Here is a 20,862-nt window from a genome sequence, read left to right as displayed (position 1 = left end):
TTTCTGGCTATGTGTAAAATGGGGAGGCAGATGTATTCCTAAGGTAAAAATTTCTTCTAAAATGTCTCCTCTTTCTTTTGAGATTGTTTTGGACTTTCACTAAATAATGGTATTATTCTGTACAACTGAAGAGGCAATCATCAGGTTTTTGGAAGTGAGTATTTTTATCCCTGTCTGAAGCTTGGATAAGGGGGAGTTATACAGTGTTTCTTTTATTTTTGTAAGTTGTTGTTGATATATACATTAACTTTTTCTGTCTGGTAAAACAACACCAGATGATTCCCACAGATAATAAAAAACAGAACTTTCATTGGCTGCTTTCTTTTGTGGTCACCTTTGGCCTGTAATGAACTTCTTCACTAATACAGAACAGGTAAATGGATTCTTTTTTCCAGCCACTAGCCGGCTTTTTATTTAAAACCACATTCATCCAGATGCCAAATACAATTCACAACAATTCTTCTGTTACTGACACTGTACAATCCCAGCTCTCAAAAATATTGGCAGGTGATAATTTTTCCCTCTTAAAAGATAGTCCTTTGCCATCTAGTATTCTGCTGACAAAAGATTGTCTTATCATTCAGTAAGTACTAAATCGTTCATGTATCCAAACAAGATGAATTCAACATCTGAACATTTCACCACATCATTTCTCTTACCTTTAAACGGCCAAGAGTTGAGGAAGATGGTAGTATCCTACCAGTTATGAACCTCCTGTGGGTTCTTGGGGGAAATGACACTAGAGTTTCCACTTTCCAGATCTGGATTGAGTTTGAATCTGAATTACGCTGTCTAGTAATCATAGTTGTAGTTTTATTTGGGGGAGACTTGGAGTATGTTACCCTCCATATCAGCTAAGTGCAGACTCATTTAATGAGTTTGGGTTATGCATCTTTGTATGAATAAGAACCTTTTTATTCTTAAGTCACTGAGTTATAGTTGCAAAATAACTTGTCCACAGACTTTTCCTTGTATTAAAGTTGTCATTTCTACTTATTTCTGAGACCGTTCCAAACCAGGTCATCATTCAAAGGCAATATTATTTTTTTTCTTCAGTGTTGAAAGTGTAATTTTGTCACTGAACTCTTTTCTTTTCCTACAAAATTACTGCACTTTCTGAGTTAACAAGAACTTCTGGCAATAAAACACTTCCCAGTGCCTTGATTGAATTATTGGTGTATTATTTTAACGGCATCTTAATGAAATTGCTCAGCAACTAACCTTGTCTTTTAGTTGGCATTAGAGACAGCTTCCAAACTGTCAGCTCTAGCTCATTTCATGTTTTCATTTAGGTCTCCTCTTTCTCTGTTACTATCCAAAGAAATGCTTAAGTTATTTCTTTTTGGTAATTTTGTCCCTAATTTATTTGCTCTTGCAACCACTTACTGCTTCCAGCAACTCAGTCCTGTAAAAGGAGTTGGTATAATTTGTTTTACAGTAGTGTTGCATTTTTTTCAGAATGTCATGGCCAAAGCAGTCCCTTTCTTTGTCTTGTTTCATTTTATTTCTTTTTCTAGGTCTTGAAGAAGCTTAAGCTAGTTAGATTAGCTAAAAGCAGGGCACGTTGCTTTGAAATGTGTGTGTGAATTGCTGAATCTGGAGAATCAGGTTCTGTCTTTACACAATCTTCATTCCTTGAAAATGGTAATCCAAATTCAGAAGTGATATGTAAAGTGGCAGAAATTACATTTCATTGTGCTGGGACTCTCTAGCACTGATGCTCTTGCAATTAGTTACCATGTAAAACAGACAAACCCCACAAACCTCTAAAAGTATGTAACTGGCATGCAGAGAAGCTGGAAAAAATGCAAATGTTTAGAAAATTTAAGTAAGGAATGCCCTGCTTTCGTTAAGAGTAGGACATTTCTGTTCTTCCTGGCTGGTTTCCTCTTTTGCTGTATTTCACTCATGTTTTCCTGTGAGAAATGTTACTTGTTCCATGTGGGTCACCAGTGTTGAGTCTATGCATGAAGCATGTAACAGGTGAGGAAGGTGAAGGTTCTTTCAGCAGATTTGACTCGATTTGCATTTCATCCCTATTTCTGGTCAGGTGGTATAACTCAGATCTGTTGATACATCAGAAGTGATTGAAATAATACGTGAATCTATGAAATATATTTGTATTTTTTTCATACTATTCTATTTCACTGATACTATGCTCTTTCCTACAAAATGCTAGGGAAAAGTTGGTCCCGGTGGAGATATGAGGGGCAGTTGTATAATGATCACAATTCCAAAAAGCAAAACCAGAATCCTCTTGCAAAGCATTCCTGGGTTTCTTTGTGAGGACAGCAAAAGTCCACATAACTGTCAAGGGCAATCTACCATCAGCAGAGTTAACATGAAAAAAGAGGTGAAAAAAGAGTGGTCTGTTTGAGATCTCAAAAGTATGTTTTGTGTTCATTTGTCACTTCTAGGAATAGCAAATGAAATTCCTCTCTTTTCAGGGGATGGATGATTAATGGATGCCTTGCATTTGGTTGCAAAAGCCTGTGTCGACTTTATTGAATTTTTTTACAGAGAAAAAACCCGATTCATCTGAAACATCAGGAAGCGCAGCATGTGCTTGCTGTGCTTGGTGTGAGTAAGCAGATTCTGATCATTGCTGAGCACTGATCTGAACAGAGAGCAATTACTTTTGCTGGAGAGAAGTAGTCTTGACTTATCCTCACTCTTCATTGTTGTTTAACATAAGACAACAATAAACCAGACCAGAGGCACTCTAAGGTTGGTCTGACTTTACTAAAGGCTTTTTCTGGAAGTGAGAGGCAGTTATGTATGCCTCTTTTTGCTCCTGTGTTAATAGCTTTATTTTGTGATGGTAGAATCAGAGGTAGATTTTAAACTGTCAAGGTAAAAATGATGGGCCCAGTTCTTCGCATAAGAAGTTGCTTGATCGGCCCACCCGAGCTGATAATGTTATCGTTTATCATTTTCATTCACTCTCCAGTGACGTATGTAAGAACAGCCATGCTAAATCAGACTGAATCTTAACCAATCTCACTCTCTGTTGAGAAGGAAGTGCCAGATCAGGGCAACTATATAATGATATTTTCCTATATATTTTCCCAGAATTCAGCAATCCTGTGGTTAAGATTCTTGAACCAACAGTGACATTTTTGAATTGATAGATCTTTTTTTTTTCTCCAGGAACATAATCTGTTCATTTTTTCTCTTCATATAAACTTTTGACATCTACAACAAACTATAGCAAGGAGTTCCATGATTTAACCAGGTGAAAAATCATGGCCTCACCTGTGTTTTTTATTTCACTCTTGATAATTTCATTTGATGCTCATGAGTTTTGTATTATGACAGAGTGAATAATTGTTCTCTGTGCATTTCTAGGCCATTCAGAGTTTTGTAGACTTTGGTCAAATTGCCTCTCATTTGTCTCTTTTGGAAGTTGAATAGTTCGTTTATTTGCTACTTGTATGAAAAATGTTTCATGGTTTTCTTCGATCACCCTTATAGCTATTTTATGTTTTCTACTATAGCCTTTCTTTTTTTCCAAGATGGAGGATGAGAATAGCACCCAGTGTTAAAGATGTGCAACACTTTACAGTGGCCTTAATAGCATTATTTGTTATGCTGTTTAATTCTTTCCTAATAATTCCTACTGCTGTAATTGAGTTATTTTGATAGGATCTGAGGACTGAGCTTCTATTTTCACAGACCTCTTCACTGAAAATCCCGGACTCCTTTCCTGAAAGGAAATATCTACTCAGAGCCTATTGTTCTCTCTGTTACTCTGGGATTGCTTTTCTCCATCTGTATTCTTTTCCTCCATACATCATCACTGAATTTCACCTGTCATTTTACTGCTCAGGTACTCAGTATTTCAAAATCCTTTTACAGATCTTCATAGCAGGGTTTTTTCATCATCCTGAATACTTTACTGCAATCAGCAAACTTTGTCTCCTATCTTTCCTTCCTTCTTTCCAAATCACTAATGAATAAATTGAACAGCACAAATCATTGGGGAAATTCCAAATGAACACTTCTCTCCATTGTGGAAACTGAAAGATTTTTCCCTAACCTTTGATGCTGATCTTCCAACCATAAATTAATGTATGGAAAACCCTTTTATCTCACAACAATTTCAGATCCTCAAAAATCCTGTTAGACTTCATTGGCTAGGTTGTCTTCCCCTACAAGCTCTAAAAACCTGAATAGATTTAAGGTGTGATTTTCATGTGCAAAAGCCATGTTGATTCCTCAATGACGTCCAGAATATACTTGTCCGGAAACCAGTGTTAGCTGGGAAAGCAGTGATATGTTGTATTAGGGACTGTAGAAACAGAGCAAGAAGATCACTCCTTTGAGGAGGTCACATTTAAGGAAATCCAGCATGCCCTTTACAGTGAAGTCAGAAATTATAAAAATAGTTTCTTTCTAATCTCTTCTCTTAGATATTCTTAGATATTAAAGTTTATGACTTTTAAACTTAGATTCACTTTATTATTTTTACTGGTTTTATTTTCCATGCTTTTCCTGTTCAACATGTGTCCACTTTTATTTTCTGTATAAGCCACTGCATCAAGTCAATGGGTAGTAGACTACTTCAAAGCAGAAACTGGCTTTATTATTTCAAAGAAAATTCTAAAATGTATTTACTCTGTTTTTCATATGCTGCAACAACAAAAGCATTAAAATTAAATATACTTTCCCTCCTTTCTCCTTTATGGTCTAGGCAACTTAGGCAATAGAACTAAGCTAATGTGACTGCAACTACATTAGCATGTAGTGCAGCTCCATGGAAGTGGATTTGAAGAACAAAGTAGTTGATGTTGAGATGACATCTATCTGCAATATGGTCATTTTGGAGGCAGAGAGTCTGACTTCAGAGTAGTGCTAACCTGATACTCTGAGCTAAATGTCCAGTAGTGGTTGGAGCACATTAGATTGACTCCTGAAATGTATATTCTGGTTTAGTTTCCTTGAAAGGGAATTCAGTTCCTGTGCTCTGATATCACTGTGCTATGAGCCAGAACACAGTATGTGAGGATTTGCTATAGAGGTTTCCCCACAAAAGTTGGGAGATGCATTTCAGAAGCACACTCCTGATCTGATCGGAAAGGTTCATGTAGATACACACAGCACTTCCCTCTCATTTTGACAGGTTTTTTACACAGATATCAATTTCTGCTTTTTATCCAATAAATGCTACCTTATGGGCTTGTAACTCTGATTATTTACATGCAGAGATGGGATTTCTTATCTTATAAGAAACATGGTACTCTTACTGTGATGTGAGCAGTGACTGCTTGGTTAGCTCAAGCTTGTTTTGTTTTATGGCATCTTTGGGAAGTCATTGGAAACGCAGGGTACAACAGTGGAGCAGACAATGCTGTCCCAGCACTGTAAGTTGGTCTCATAGTAAGCAATCTGACTAGTGGCTAGAGAGTCATCCGTCAACTCCCTCCCCTGTCTCCAACTCTCTGTATGCCCTTGCATAAATCTGTAGCAGTTCTGCACATCTCTGCTACATCTAAAACACTATTGCTATTGGCATATGTAGCAAAACCAATGTGTCCTGAAACACCTCATATGCACAGAATGGCTGGTTATCACAGTGCAACAGCTAAGGCTTCTGGAGACCATAGATACCTGAAAACACAGTAGTAATAGCCCAGGGTGGTGGTTAGCAGATTAAAGCAAAAGTCAGCAGTGCTGGCAAGTCTGTTTAGTCACTTAACTTTTATTGATTGAATGAGGAATTAGGTGCTTCAGTGCCTCCACAGTTTGTCCCTCAATTCCCTTTCTAAGAAATGGAGATAAGAGCGCTTTCACACTTCAGAGGCGTGGCCTGACAGAAAACGTGTTAAGGCAGTGATGTGCTTGGATGTGACAGTGATGAGGTCAGATGAGTTCCTTGTGCAGGTAGAAGGAAATATGTGAAACTAGAGTGGTGCTTGATTAACAACTTGCCTTAGAGGCACAATCCAACGTCAATGACAAGAGTCTTATTAACTTCAGGCAGCTCGGATCAAGCCCATTGATTTATGCTTGTTTCTGCTTTAGTTGCTGTAGTCCAAATTAACGCTGTGCTGTGATATTTTCAAATACCAACATAAACAAAATCCACTCAAGAAGGAAGCCATAAAAATAAGAAAATTGTACCGCCTGAGTCATAGTACTGAATTGATAAATGTTAGCCATAGGAACATTGACCCAGAAATTAGTCTGGTAAGAAAAAAGAACCAGCTGTTAAACATCACAGTTAATTTTTGGCTTCAGAAGCTGGATAGGTTACTTAGTGACAGTAGATGATCTATATATTGACGTTTTGATTATTAGTGCTTTCTGTGTAGCTTCTGTCATGCAATCTTCGGTTTAGAAGTCACATCAATGGTATGCTTGATGTATATGAAAGTGTTAAATGAAAATATCAATGTTTAATTTTAATAATGCATGATTTCATCACAAGATTTCAAAAGTAAATCAGAGATACAAAAGGAGACTGTATTTTACGTTAGAGATATAGTGTGATAACATAACTGGTCTAAGATCACTCAGGATATTAAAGTTCAGGGATTTTGAAGATCCCCGACCTTCCAAGTCACAGGCCAAATTGTTATGCTATCAAGGGTTTTCTAGAGATAGATAAAAACCTCTGGCAGTTACCCAATAATGAAGGATATTTCTCATATAGATTATATGTGCCATTACACCTTCACATACAAATAGTTCTCTAGTGTCTGATGTCTATCAAGATTTATGGTGCCCTATAATTCATAGGTAGTGAGTTTCATTTAGGTAGGCAGAGTTAGATACAATGTAAGAAAGAGAAGGTAATGGAGTACATGATTTTTGCAGTGCCCAGATGGGCATTTGCTCTGAGAAATGCCAGGTGTGGATCCTTTCATTTCAGGCTTGTCTAAGAACAGATCAGCGTTTGCCATTTGCAAAGCAACAGCATCACCTGTACTTAAAAAAAAATTAAAATGCTAATGATTCAAGGCTTTAATACTGTTCCAGGCAAATATTCTGCAGAGCTTTTCATGTTTGTCATTCATGGTGCCTCATTCCCATTCCTTAGGGGAATTTGTTGCTTGCTGAAGTACTGGAATGATCGCTTTCTACTGCTCGAACCTATATCTCATTATTCTTTCTGATTTATCAGCAATGCAGACCAATTAATACCACAGTTAATGGCGAGAAGTAGCTACTACAACTGCAAGCCGTATATCTTCTGTCACTCCTGAACTAACACTCTTGGACAAAGCTAGAAAGCAACTTTGCAATGAGGGATTATTTTTGATACACTACCGAATCTATAATTCACAGCACTATAGAAACTGGAGATGAAAAGAACCCAGCACGTTATCAAATGTGTTCTCCTGCCAAAGCAAGATTCCTTCTTGCAGGCAGCAAGGTTATAACATCTCAGGCAATGAAACTGTCATCTTCTCTGAAAATTCTGCCAGAGTCTAACACAGCTAACCATTAGAGATCATTCTGTGTGTGTCTCTTTTTTTCTGAACACCTAACTTTTTGTCTGCCACTCCAATAGATTATTCATTGAGACCCTAGCAGCCACTGTGGCTGTCTGATAACTTAGTAAGTTTGCACTCTGGTGTTACAAATTTCAGGTTTGATTTTCTGATAACCTAAGCATAGCTTCACTTATGTCTGTTTTAACTAGTGGTAAAGTCATTCTGCCTGTTTAATCATCTTATGTTTATATACATAGCTGAAATATACTGTTTTCCTTACTCAAAATTGGTTATGCTTAGTTTTGATATTACATTGAAACATTTTGAAATAGGCATATTTAATAAGCTTATCTGAAGTTCATAGCTGCTTACTTATTTTTCCATCTGACTGCTCTTCATCACCGGATTTTCATCTTTTCCTTCCATATAGATTATGCTGCTGACTGATCCAGAAGTTGAGAACAGTTTATTAATCAGTTCTGATGAAGGGGCCACCTATCAAAAATACCGTCTGAACTTCTACATTCACAGTCTGCTCTTCCACCCCAAGCAGGAAGATTGGATCTTAGCATACAGTCAAGACCAGAAGGTAAGAAACATTGGCAGCATTTCACTTTATTTGCTTAGGAACCACCTAGGATTCCTCCATCTCTCTATGTAACTGCTTCAGAGCATTCAGGACAGTCTTTGAGGTATTACCAGGACAGTCTTTGGAAAGAGCAAACTGGTATTCAGACTGAGAACTTGGAAATACCAAACTGGAGTTCACATCCTGACATTTTGATGTCCTTGAATAAAACTGGAAAATAGACCAAAACAAATATCGAACTGGTATTTCCAAGCAAGAAACATTAAGTGAGCCTCACTGTAAAGGGCAAAGTAAAGGACATGGGCACTTACTGTGTTCTTGGGGCCTAGCCCTCTATGACTGACCTGGCAGTCTGCATTCAGTCATCAGTCCTTTTGTCAATATCATGTGACAGGCAATGGGCAGAGAGGACAGCTAGGATCCTTCACGATAGGAATAATGACCTCTAATGAGGCTTTTTGTCCTCTTATTTAACAGTTCTCTTGCTCCATTGTAGCACCAGCTCAGAGAACAGTATAAGACACTCCTTGTTCCTATCTGGTTGACATAGTTTCAAGTAGCCTTTGATTTTCTAAGAGAAAAGTAGCAGTGAATCGATTTCCTTTGAAGTCCAGTTCCTTTAGTACAGGTAATCCATCAGCTGAATAAATATGCTGTGAGATTTGCCTAGATTTTTTTGCTGTCCAACTTGAGACAACAGTACGGTACTTGATTGTAAGAGACCTCATTGTTAGAACTTTTTGAAAATCAAGCTCATCAATAGTCACAAGTCGGTCATATTCCAGTGAGGGACTTTATAGAGCTCAGTCCGTTTAGTTTACCAAAAAGCAGATTGAAGGAAAACTATATTATTGTGCATAAATATCTCCATGGAGGAAGACAAAACATAGGAGTAAGCATTTTGATCTAGCAAAAAAAAAAAAACGTCTAACAAGAACTGATGGCTAGGAGTCAATGGCAGATAAACTCAACTGTGAAGTAACTAGCCATTGGAGCAAACTGCTCTGAGAAGTGGTAGATTTCAAAGCTTGACATTTTGATGGTTTTGAATAAAACTCAAAAACAGACAAAAACAATTTTGCTGAACTCCCTACAGGGGTAAAACAGTGAAATATCTTGGCATCTAACCTATAAGCCTTTATACAAAGTAATTTAATGGTCTCTCTTTGTTTTACATGTGATGAATCTGAGAATCTGAATCTAATCAATAATCAAAGTATTGGCTGACTTGTTCAGGTTATACATTAATGTAAATATCAACATAAAAGTTTGAATTCTGTGTTTTCCATCTGTGTGTTTGAATTCATTTTACAAACATTAAACAACTAATTTTCCTTTAGCCTAAATTAGGTTTGCTGTTAGTATTACTGTAAGTCTGAAAAAATAAAGTCATAAGGAAGCTAAATATGTAGCTAAGGTCACAAAACAATCTTATGGGAATTTTTGGAATAGAAATTCAGTCCAGTATCCTTCCAGGCCAGTAAATCTTTCCCAGCTACAGGAAGTGCATCTTGCCTGCCTAATTCTTCCTGTAGAGTCAATTGCATGCAATATTTTTCCCTCACTCCTTTCACAGCATTTTGTAGAGTGTACTATGGTTATAATCTGTTCCAGAGGAAGGTGCAGATTAAATTATTTCTGGGTGTTCCATATGTAATTAGAGAAGGTCAAAATGTTTCCTTTCGCTTGTGGCTGTTGAATTCTCTGGACTGATATGAAACTGAACAGAATTTGGTGTCTGGTGACTTTTAGGACCCTTTGGAATGAAAGTTACTGTGTGTTGAGAACAGAAAATTTATTACATGAGAGTAAACGAAACTTTCAGTGGTAAATTTGTCAAATAAAATTAGGATGTAGTAGAAAAAGAATTTCAGCTGTTGTGGTTGTCAGCCTGCTCAGGAAATAATTCTGAATTAGACTCCATACACCTAATGCTCATCTAATTTATAGCAGATGGCTACCAGCAAGTGTATTGTCACTATGCCATAAGAAACTCCCACTCTTCTTCTATAGAATCGTAAAAAACAATCCAGATATAAGAACAAAGGGCCCTTTTGTGCATTAACCTGGATTTCTGGGGTTGGTGTTGGAGATGTGTATATGGGGTCTTTTGGGTGAGAGGGTGCAGGCTGTACAGTAAAATTTCTTTATGTTATGGCATTGATTAGCAAATCATGTAACTGTTGGTAATTCAATACTGTAGTTGCAAGAAAAAAAATCATGTAGCACAAGGTCTGTAGATCTGTATCAATTAACTCTAAAATAAAGTTTTGAAAGTACTCTGTATGAGTATGAGTCACGGGCCTAGTTCCTGCTTTAAAGCCTAATGAATACAGTTCCTGACTTCAACAAGCTTTGGCCGAGAACCATAGAGGGTAACCAACAGGCAGAGAGTATTAATCAGTTTGGACTAAATGAAGTGTAACTCAAACTCAGGGTCAAGTTCAGCCTGTGGCTACATGTGAATGACTCCCATTGGTTTCATGTTTGTTTCTGCCTTCATACAAAGGCAGAATTTTCTCAGAGTAATTAAGAGGTCCTGCAGGTATTTAGATGATTGTAATGGGAGCTGTGGGGTAAGTTTGAAACAAATGACACTGCAGTTTGCCATTTTGCAATCTCACACTAAGGCCATATTTAAGGAAAGAGAACCCATTACTCCTTGGATTCCAGGCACGATGTGCACACTAAGAGTCAGCCGAGGAAGCAAGGGAAACATATCTGCATGGTAAGGAATTTACATTTTGATATCACTGACTTTGATGCCACTGACTGAAGAGTCTGTGAAGGTTTTGTTGATAGGAGCCGTAAGTTAGATTCTGACCAGTTAGGATTGTTGCAGTCATTTAATTTTGCTTCTGACAGTCAGGAGGAAGGTGAGAATCAACTAGAAAACAGGTTTACATCCTTCTAGCAAGCCATGTCATTGTTGCCATCCATTTGCATCTTATCATTGCAGCAGGTGGGACCAGGAGAAGCAGGAGGTGAATAGAGCAAGAGCTGGAGAGAGAGGAGTCCCATTGGGTCTGGACTGTTCTGGCTCTCGGAAGTTGTCCCTCTGATTCAGGACTGATGAGGGCAAAGCCAACAGTTAGTGCATGCCTATCATTGCTCAGTTGTAATGAACAGGAAATGGGTCACATAGCATCATCCCACAGTCTCTTCACAGCCCACTGAGTCTATCACTATGATAAGTACTACAGAACTTTTTTTATTTGGTTGAATAGAGATTTACTCAATGGTAGGGAAATCTGTGTTAACTGAAGTCATTTTGTGTCCCAGTTTACTGGGTGTTGTGTGTGGGTGAATGTGGTTAATTACTGGGGTTCAGCTGACGAGCAATAACTCATTAAGCTTCAGTGACTCGGTTGGTTTTGTTCACGTATCTCTCCCATGTGTTTCTGCCTTGGGCAGCAGACTTGAATTACCACTGCTGACAGACCAGTCCCTTGTTCAGTCATGACTTTTTCCTGCCAGTCTTGAGAGAAAAAGAGCAGCAAACCATCTGCCGCCTGCACTAATTGCTTCATGATTGCATTCATTGTTGTGGCTGAAAGTACAGTTGTTACATGGCTGATTCTTGCCACATAATTGCAGAACTACTGCATGCTTCTCTGTTTTCTGTGTAAGAGAAGTTACAAATCAGGAGGAAACTTCAGACACAGTAAAGCATTGCTTATGAGGCAAAAGCTTGTTGGAGGTCTTGTACATGTCAGCTCTTGTGGGTTTAATCAGCTTGCTTTGCAGGATGAGGAGCTGTATTTTATGGGAGTATTGCTTATGTATTACTATGTAATCTTCAGAAGTGGTTTGCTGTGTAATCAGAGGGTGGGATGTAAGAGCCTCTACTTCATGTGGAGACATCTTCTGCTATTCAGATGGGTCAGACACACAGAGGAATGGTAAGTAATCAGCCATGAATAACAGAGCTATTTGGAGAGACGAAATATAGGTGGAATTGGGAAACACAAGTCAGATGGGCGAAATGCAGGATTGTAATTGCCCAGCTCAGGAATAAATGTGCAAAGGCACTCAAGCACTGAAAGGCAGCAACAGAGGCTGAAAAAGCAGGTTTAAAATGGAGTTGTTGTTGCTTCTCCTCTCTTCTCCAGACTAAAGGAGCTTTGTCAACATAGCACTAGTAAATGAAGAGGTTTAAATTTTCTTTCCCCCCCCCCCCTTTTTTTTTTTCATTTTGGCCTTTTCCAAATGTCTGATTCCATCTGTCTACCTTTATTTACTGTGTGTGTCACGCAGATCAATGAGTTAGGGACTGATACTTGGCTGTATAGCTAAAGTGCTGAAGTTCAGCAAATCAGGATTCTGTTGCTTGTGGGACAGCATATCTTCTATCATCAAACCATGTCATCTGCTTCAGTTTCCTACGGTAAAGGAGGTCCACTCCTCATGCATTCAGGTGGAAGAGAAAGGTGTTCATATATCAGGGATGACAGAGGAACCGCTTAGAATAGAGATAAGGATATGTGTATGGCCACAGGATGTCTGTGTGAGAGAACAGGCCAGGTCTTAAAAGTACATTCAGCCCCATCTATCCATGTGTTTGGTCTAATGCTTGTGTCTGACAGTAGAGTATCTGCCATAGATGTATCTGGTATTCACTCTTCAAGATGTGACAGACTATACTGGACACACTTCATCATTCTAAAACCTTTCATTTCAATGCGTTAGGATCTAACTTTGAGGATGACCCTGCTTGGAAAAGAGTCAGACCAGGGACCTCCAGAGGTTCCTTTCAACCTAAATTATTCTGTTTCTATTTACACCTTCTCAGTTTCAGTGATAACAGTCACTGCCTACACAGACCAGAGAAGGGGGAATAAAGTCCGGATTTATTTTATCAGAAATTGCATCATAGTTTTTTTAAAAAAAATGCCATTAACATCAAACGACATCATTTTGGGGTGAGTTTTTTTCCACGCTGCTGACAACATTTAGAGGACTATTCACGTGGGCTAATGGTAGCTGTGGGAGGCTAATCCCATCTAAAATTAATGGAGAGGAAAAAAATGTTCTCTAGAGTGGTAAGCATTAGCCACTTTGAATCATCCTCTGGAAAAGCTATGGGTAGATCTGTTGTTTCTCTGCAAGATTTTCTGTGCTCTGCATAACTCCCTCCAGTTTTCATACTTCCATGAAAAAAATTACTTTTTTTTCCTTTCCATCAGAGTTGGACAGTTCATTGGATTAGGAATAAAGAAATGTGCTCCATGTCACTAGGTCTGCCACTGATCTCTGTTATGTTGAGCAAATGCCTTCACTCTTCTGTAGATGACTCACCTCTCCCTTCTCTGTCATTTGTTTTGACCGTACTCTCCAATGTCTCCAGTTTCTTATTATACAAAGTGCTTGTCAATACTAAATTCACTTGGAGCCATAGGTTTTAATATAATCCAAATGATAAACAATAATTTATTTTTAAATTTCAAGCTATGCGTATGTGCATGAAAACTCTGACAGTTTGCCCTAAATTCTGCTGTGATAAGCCTTTTCTGTTCTGTTCTCATTCTAATATGATACACATTTAAAAAAAAAATGCATTTATTTAATGTAGTTATCTAAACATTTATGAACCTACCTAGTAAATTTACAACACAACCGAAAGCAAGTGCAGGATACCCTGTTACCTAATGCAGAGAGAGTATTTTTTAACAGAGAAGGGAACTAACCTTGAGGGCAACGTACCAAGTGGAGTTGGATATCTCCAGCCAACTGAGGTTGGATGTCTTTCCAAATGATACAATCTAGTTCAGCCATCAGTTGTTGGCCTGAATAATTCTGTAACTCTGTACTGCTTGAGTTAGCGGTAAAGATTCTCCAGCATCTGTTAGGAGGAGAACAGTCTAACGATACTAGTGGTTCTTTCTGGATTTAAAATGTATATGCCAGGCAGATTCCTTTAAATATCTGCTGGTAAAAATGTTTTTCCTGCCACTTTTTTAGCATATGAGTTGAATGCACTGGAGACATCATGCTAATACAGGTAGCAAGAAAGCTGAGGGTCATCTCCAGGATGCTTTGATCTGATGAACACGCACAAAAGAAATTGATGTGTTACAACCATACTGAATGAGTCTACATGACAGCACTGTGTGGCTCATTAGCAAAAGCATCGACAGAGACCTCACTGGTATGTGAATGGGCTGTGAGGCAGGTATACGAAAGCTTTATCACTCTGATGTGTTTCCATCAGCATTCAATAAACACCAATTATTGGATATCTGTATTGATGGCTTCTGTGTGGCATGATTAATGCATTGCTGCAACTTAAAATGTTCAAAGGCTATGCAGTGTCCTATGACCTTTATTGCTTCAAGAGTATGTAAGCATCTTAACACTGGAACCTACAATTAGATCAGAGACCAGGGAAGTAAATGAGTTTCAGCCCTGTAGCCCATTTTTGTATCCTGGATCATGAGTCATGCTCTATTCTAGCAAGGAAGTACCATGCACGATTTCAGATCCTTTGTTTATACAGAACATACTATTCTATTAAATTCAGTGTTGGAAGAGAAAAACCTAGTCCATGGCTTTTCTAAATGAAGAATAGTGTGATTCAGGGAATAGCGTACCTCCCGGCCTTTGACTGCTCTGAAGAAGAAATGCCCTGTGCTGTAATTTCTTCAAATTTAATGTGCTTTGTTTGATACCTAAATAAGCTGCACTGGATGCATGTTGGGAATGTGTACATTCTAGGTCCTGTTCATTCTTTCTCACTGTTTGGGATGTGTGTAGCACCACTGTGTAAACTTCTTTCCCACTGTGATAATTTTTTATCCAGCAGGTAGATCCAAGGAGATAAGGTTCTGAAAGATCATGAAGGACTACTGTATATACCTATATAAGCATGTTCAATCTTAAGTCCTTACCTGGTGCACTAACCCCATCCTTTTCTGCAGACTGCATAGAAAGCAAAAGAAATGATAGAGACTTAAATTCAAGTAGTGCATCACTGAATTGAAGCAATCCATATGATGTCTGTCCTATTGCTCTTTGCTTTCCTGAAGGTTTTAGATTAGTTCTAAATATGGTCTTCCACATTTGAATAACATTTGAATAATGCCCCTGTGAACAATGTGAATAATGGCTGAAACTTTGTAGAATACTAGAATTTCTTCAAATACACCTGCAGTGGTAGTAAAGTACAATTTATCAGCAATAAACTTATTCAGTATAAATGAATGGGGATAAGAAGGACTTGCCTGTATTTATTTCAAATTACATTGTTGCATTGTACATCTTCAGAGACCGTTGTCTTTATGCAGTTTGACCCTGTTATGTTTATAGTTCAAGCTAAACTATGCTTTTGGAATGCTGTGTTCTTTGGTGAAATTGAGATAAATTTAAAAAAAAAAAGATACCAAAGATGAGGAAAAGGTGATTTCTAAAAATCTTTATATGGTTCATCAGTACAAAATCTGTGGTTTAGGTGCACTGGTGTTTTAAGGATTTTTATGTGTGCATAAATTCTATTTGAAGGGGTGAGGGTGAAACACCATGAGCAAGTCATCTCATAGAAACACCAGGAAGTATAAAAGGCAAGAAGTCAGCAGATGTGAAGAAACTATCAGGAGGATTGACCAGTAGGAACCTTCTCAGGGAAACAGAGGTGAATTTGAATTAAACCCAGTGCTTTTGAAGATGTTCTGAGCTAGTTTTCCAGTTACATATATTTTTTTAGGTCAATACTGCAGTGTAAGTTGAATTGCTTTGGTCAGGTCTGTGTCCAGGAAGAATGAGTAGAGCTTCCATGGAAACTAGAGGTGAGAGAAGGAGAGCTTTTTCTTTTGTGAATATAAGAATACCAAAGTTGGTAAATCCAATCAACATATAAGCTTAGACTCCATGCTGTATTCCATTATAACTTGTTTATTGGAAATTTCTTAAGTAAAAGGAAAATAATGGGAACTACTAGCTTGCTCAAAGTATTTTCCTCATGTCACTTCCAGCATGCAATTTAAATCACCTTTTCTTTAGCCAGATTCTGAATTTCGTGTGCATAATGTTTTTTTGCACGAGATGAAATCAGTGCGTAAAATTGAATATCCTCATCAGCATAGGAAGCACATGGAACTACCACATGATTCAGGATCAGTATATGAAGAAGCATCAGAACCAAATATTTAATCAGAATATCCGATTAGTTTAAATGCTGAATGATGACACATCATGGGCACTCTGAGTCAGTCATATCTGCAGCAATTCATATAGGCATTAAAATGAAGCTGAAGCTACAAGGGACTCCACATGTGACCGAAAGCTTTGGCTAGGAAAATTAATCTCTTGAGAACAGACAGGGTGATGGTAGGTCTTGACTTAGCATATGACCCTTCAAATGGCATTTTGTCAGAATTGGTGGGTCATTTAGATTCTCAGTAGCTGATAGGTGTAACCTTGCTTTCAAAGTCAGATGTTAAATGAGGAAATTTGTCGTCTTGGATGTTGTATAGATTACTGTGAATGTAAGTTTTTGGTATGGTGAGTGTGATGAGTATGCAGGTAGCAGAGTTACCCACTGGCTCTGGGGAGTACAGAGGTGGTTGGAGCTGGGGAGGAATGGGGACTGCTCTATTTAAGACAAGTTTGCATTTACTAGCAACATCTGGTTGGTGCCGTGCTTTCTTACCCATCAGGGTCAACATCCAAATAAACAATTCAACTGCCTCATGAGAGCCATATTTTTGGCTGGGAAAATCTCAGGGAAAATCCAGTATTTGTGAGGGAAACAAGTGGTGCACAGTACAGTTTTATTAAAGTGCGTGTCCAGATGCAATACTTTATGAAACTGTTAACAGCTCATTTTGTTTGTCCTAAAGATGTGAGTTATGTCAGAAGATCTCAACTTCGTAATTCAGTCAAACCCAGATAGACAAGCAGGGTCCTGTAGGTCATAATCTCATACCATCAGTGATTACATCAGAATGAATCAAATTTGTCTGATGCCTAGTGAACATTAGGCATTCAAATCTCATATTTCAGCTACTTGTTTTGGAGTTTTTAAAATGCATATAGACTAATAAAAAAAAAACAAAGCTAAATAAGACTGCTAGTAAATTAAAGAGAGAGATTAGTCTGCAGTTAGTGTCGTTTGTTTTAGCTCCATAAAAGTGAGTGAAGGTCTGATGCTTTACAGAACTTGTGAATCCCACACGATCCCCTTAGGAGAGGTGTTTTAAGGATGAGTCTGTATATTACACATTAAAGTTTCTCTATAGTTTTTCAGTGGAGATATGCAACCTTTATCTGTAAAATGGTGAGTAGAATGCGTTCTTTACAGTAAGTATTTATTAGAGATATTGCTCACTAAGACATGTCCATTGGAAGAACTATCGAAGGAGCTGATTGCCTTCTGAATCCTTTTTTGGTAGTCCAGTTATTTAAACTATGTATAAGACATATATATATATGCTTTAAATATATAACATACAAGTTAATACCAACTTCATTGATATTATTGCTGATGTTCAAATGTGATAGTATTTCAGTTCAGAGACTTATAAAACATAAGACATTGATGAACAATGAGAAGAATGGAATCAATGTTATCTAAATGTTTTCTGAGTCCTGTGAATTATTGAAAGCTGGTTTTGAAGCCAATGTAAAGTGGAAATCTTATGGCAGAACCATTGTTTTGCCTTATCCAAGGTTTCCAACAGTAGCCACCTTGTTCCAGAGCAAAGTACAAAACTCCTGTATTGCTGTGCTGCTTTGTGAATGAAAGCCAAAACTATTAGAAATAATATGGGAAATTAATCTAATTTCCACCATTCCAAATAGTGGAACCCTTTACTGAATATCTATGATGGGGAAAACTTTGCCTTACACTTATCTGCACTTACAATTTTCCTATATTTATAATAGCTACTGAGAGCCCCAGCGATATTTCTGTAGTGCAACCACATGCTATAACAGATAATTTCTACTGTAAAGATCTTAGAAATCTGAGTGAAGGGAAGATGTGGAGGAGGTACAATACATGGGCGAACCAGAGAAGAATAAAATCAAACTAGTCAAATGACGGAAGGGGCCAGAGCTCTTCTACAGCTGTGAACTAGCACATGGGTAGATTATGAAACAATACAAGTGTTCATTCTGTGCAATACAGGGCAGAAGGGCAAAGAAAGATGTGTGGCGGAATATTTCCAGAGCCATCAAAAAAACCCAGAGGGTTTTATGAAGCTAAGACCTTGAGAGCTTTCTGCTTTGGAGAGATTTTCTAGAGGTGAAGAAAAATGTAGAGTTCTTTTTCCTCTTTCCTAGTGTCCACTTTCCTTTCTAGAAGTGATGTTGCAGTCTAGACCAGTTGAGTCAAATACAATTTCAGTTATTCGTCGTGAAACATTTGGAAAAACATCATTTTTTCTCTCTACGTTTTCCAGAATTTAGTTGTTTTTTATAGTGCAAAGTGTCAAACTAAAGTAAATAAACCAATCAGGTTTGACTAATTTCTGTTAAATATTTTACTTTCACTAAGAATTTATACATATATCTTCTTCCTCTTCATCAAATGCTTTTGTTTTCTTAACTACAAACATTTCTAAAATATTTTATTTTTCTTCTGCATTTTCATTGGATTATAGGAAAGTTATCCTTAGTTTACTAACAATTTGTTTTTAAAAATATCTATGTATTAAAGAATGTTTTGACTGTCTCAAATTGAAAATGTTGTCAGTGGATATAGCCCAAAATGGAAAAAAAAACAAACCCTCAAGTCTAAAAGTAATGCTGGAAAGATCAGGAAATTAGAAGGGAAAGAGAAGATTACATGGTAAATGTATCCTGCTGTTTCCCAGATATCCCAAAACATTTTAAGATAAAGCTTGTGCTATCACTATGAAATACATGAGCAGCTCTTATGCTTCTCACACAGGTTGGTAGACAAATAACAGAGAGGGTGAGTAGCATACAGATATTGTTTGATGTAGATAAGGAAAGAAGTTCAGTTTTCAGATGTCAGCTTTCCCTACTCCAGAAGACAGTAGTGTCATGTTGTGAGAAGGCTCTTTCGATAGCTGGAGGATTGTCTTGCGGTTCAGAGGGTTTATTTAAATCCCTGCTCAACCTCAGAAGGTATTTGTAACCTTGGGACAGCCTTTTCTTTTCCCTTGCATTTCTGTTTTCCCATCTAATAGAGGCAGGTGGTAAATTTCTACTTCACAGAATATTAGGATTTAAAAAAGCAAAACAAAGCAAAACCAGACTGTTAATGATTGTTAAGTACTCAGGTATTGCATAGAAAAATAAATATACAAGAGAAGAGGAAGCAAGAAGAGAATTATTCCCTGATGAACAAGGGTCAAATCTGAGAGATCAATACAAGATTTGTACTTCATAACAGTTTTGTCTCAGTGAAAACAGAAATGTCAGATCACTACTCGACCCTCAGATGAAAACATACATTGAAATTGTAATAGGTTCCTTTTCTATTTGTGGGTGAAAAAGGAGTGTAGCAAAGAACATTATCTAATTTCAGTCTAATAATGAAAATTGTCATCAGACGGCAGTGCTTGCCAAAGAAAATAAAATGTCATCTCTGAAGGGACTGCATGCACGAATCTGCCACAAGATGTCCCAGGAGAGAGAGGACTTTTATAATAACAACAAAATATGATGCTGGGTTTAAAAAATATCCATACAAGAACTATAATTGCTAAATGGGGAAAAATAATCCCAGCTGTATCATAACTGATACTTGACAAAACCCTAGCCTCCAAATATTTCTTTTTTTCTGGTCCAACTAAATAATTTCAGTCTAAAATGAATGGTAATTAGGATAAAATATCTGAAAAAATTCTCACTGCAAAGGATTTTTTTTTTCTTTTCGTGTGGGGGTGACACATAAGGTGGGGAATTCCCCCTTTGCTAAAGATATGTTAGTGCTGCTTGTGCTGCTGTGAGTCAGTAAAGGCCAAGATTGGTGCTGAGATTATGGCCAAGGAGGAAAAACCTTCTAAAGTCTGGTTAGTAAAGTGTCTGATCAAAGACAAAGAGAGCTTTGGGCATGGGTTCCCAGGCAGATGATATTTCCTTTTGAGAGCTGTTGCCTTTTCTCACGCGCTGTCTCCAGCTCACTGGGCACTCTCTTCTAATCCGAGAGGCCAGTCCTGACAGTAGAACTGCTATATCCATTTCCTCCCCTTGAAACAACCTTAGCAAGTCTTGCATTTCTCCACTTTTTGCCAGAATCATGTCTCATTCAGGGCACATGCTAAGAGAGAGCAGGGCTCCCTGTGTGCTGTGCAGCAGCACAGCTTCTGCTCTGCTGTGGGAGTTGTCAGATGCACCAGGTGAACAGCCCCTCTGAAGAGTTGTGCTGAAAGAGCCAGAAGGAAGCTGTGACTGTGAGGCTGTTCAACCAAATGGGACTGCAGGCATGGAGGAGGATGCTACACAAGCATAGAGAAAGCTTTTGCAGGCTGTGTTTAATTCATTCAGGATACTGTTACTATAACCAGCAAATTCAGAGAGGGGGTAACCTGCTGAAAGTTGTGCTCAGGGAAACTAGAGAGTGAGTAGTCTGAGAGATACAAAAGGGGGAAAGCAAGATTTACTGTGATGATTTCAGCCATCTGAACATCAATGTCCCTGGAGAGCTTACATGCTATATATTTCTGGTTTGGAAGCAGAGGTGTTTGCTGAGTTGTTTGGATTGCTCCCTGTTCTTAATTAAAGGATCATAAAATCATAGGACAGTTTGGCTTGGAAGGGACCTTTAAAGGTCATCTAGTCCACGCCCCCCTGCAGCAAGCAAGGACATCTTCAGCTAGATCAGGTTGCTCAGCGCCTCATCTAGCCTGACCCTGAATGTTTCCAGGG

General features: G+C 38.0%; 1 protein-coding gene across 1 annotated transcript in view; it reads left to right on the top strand.

Annotated features, from left to right (window-relative positions):
- The window catches only part of LOC137661900 (VPS10 domain-containing receptor SorCS1-like), a 304,008-nt gene that overhangs the window by 178,472 nt on the left and 104,674 nt on the right, over window positions 1-20,862 (top strand). Inside the window, exon 4 of the mRNA XM_068397663.1 lies at window positions 7,870-8,028. Within this exon, the coding sequence (XP_068253764.1) occupies window positions 7,870-8,028 (159 nt within the window). The remainder of the gene's footprint in view (window positions 1-7,869; window positions 8,029-20,862) is intronic.

Source organism: Nyctibius grandis, chromosome 4 (genome assembly GCF_013368605.1).
Source record: "Nyctibius grandis isolate bNycGra1 chromosome 4, bNycGra1.pri, whole genome shotgun sequence".
Taxonomy (NCBI): Eukaryota; Metazoa; Chordata; class Aves; order Nyctibiiformes; family Nyctibiidae; genus Nyctibius; species Nyctibius grandis.
Note: the sequence above shows the minus strand (reverse complement) of the source record. Positions and strands in the feature narration are given on the sequence as shown.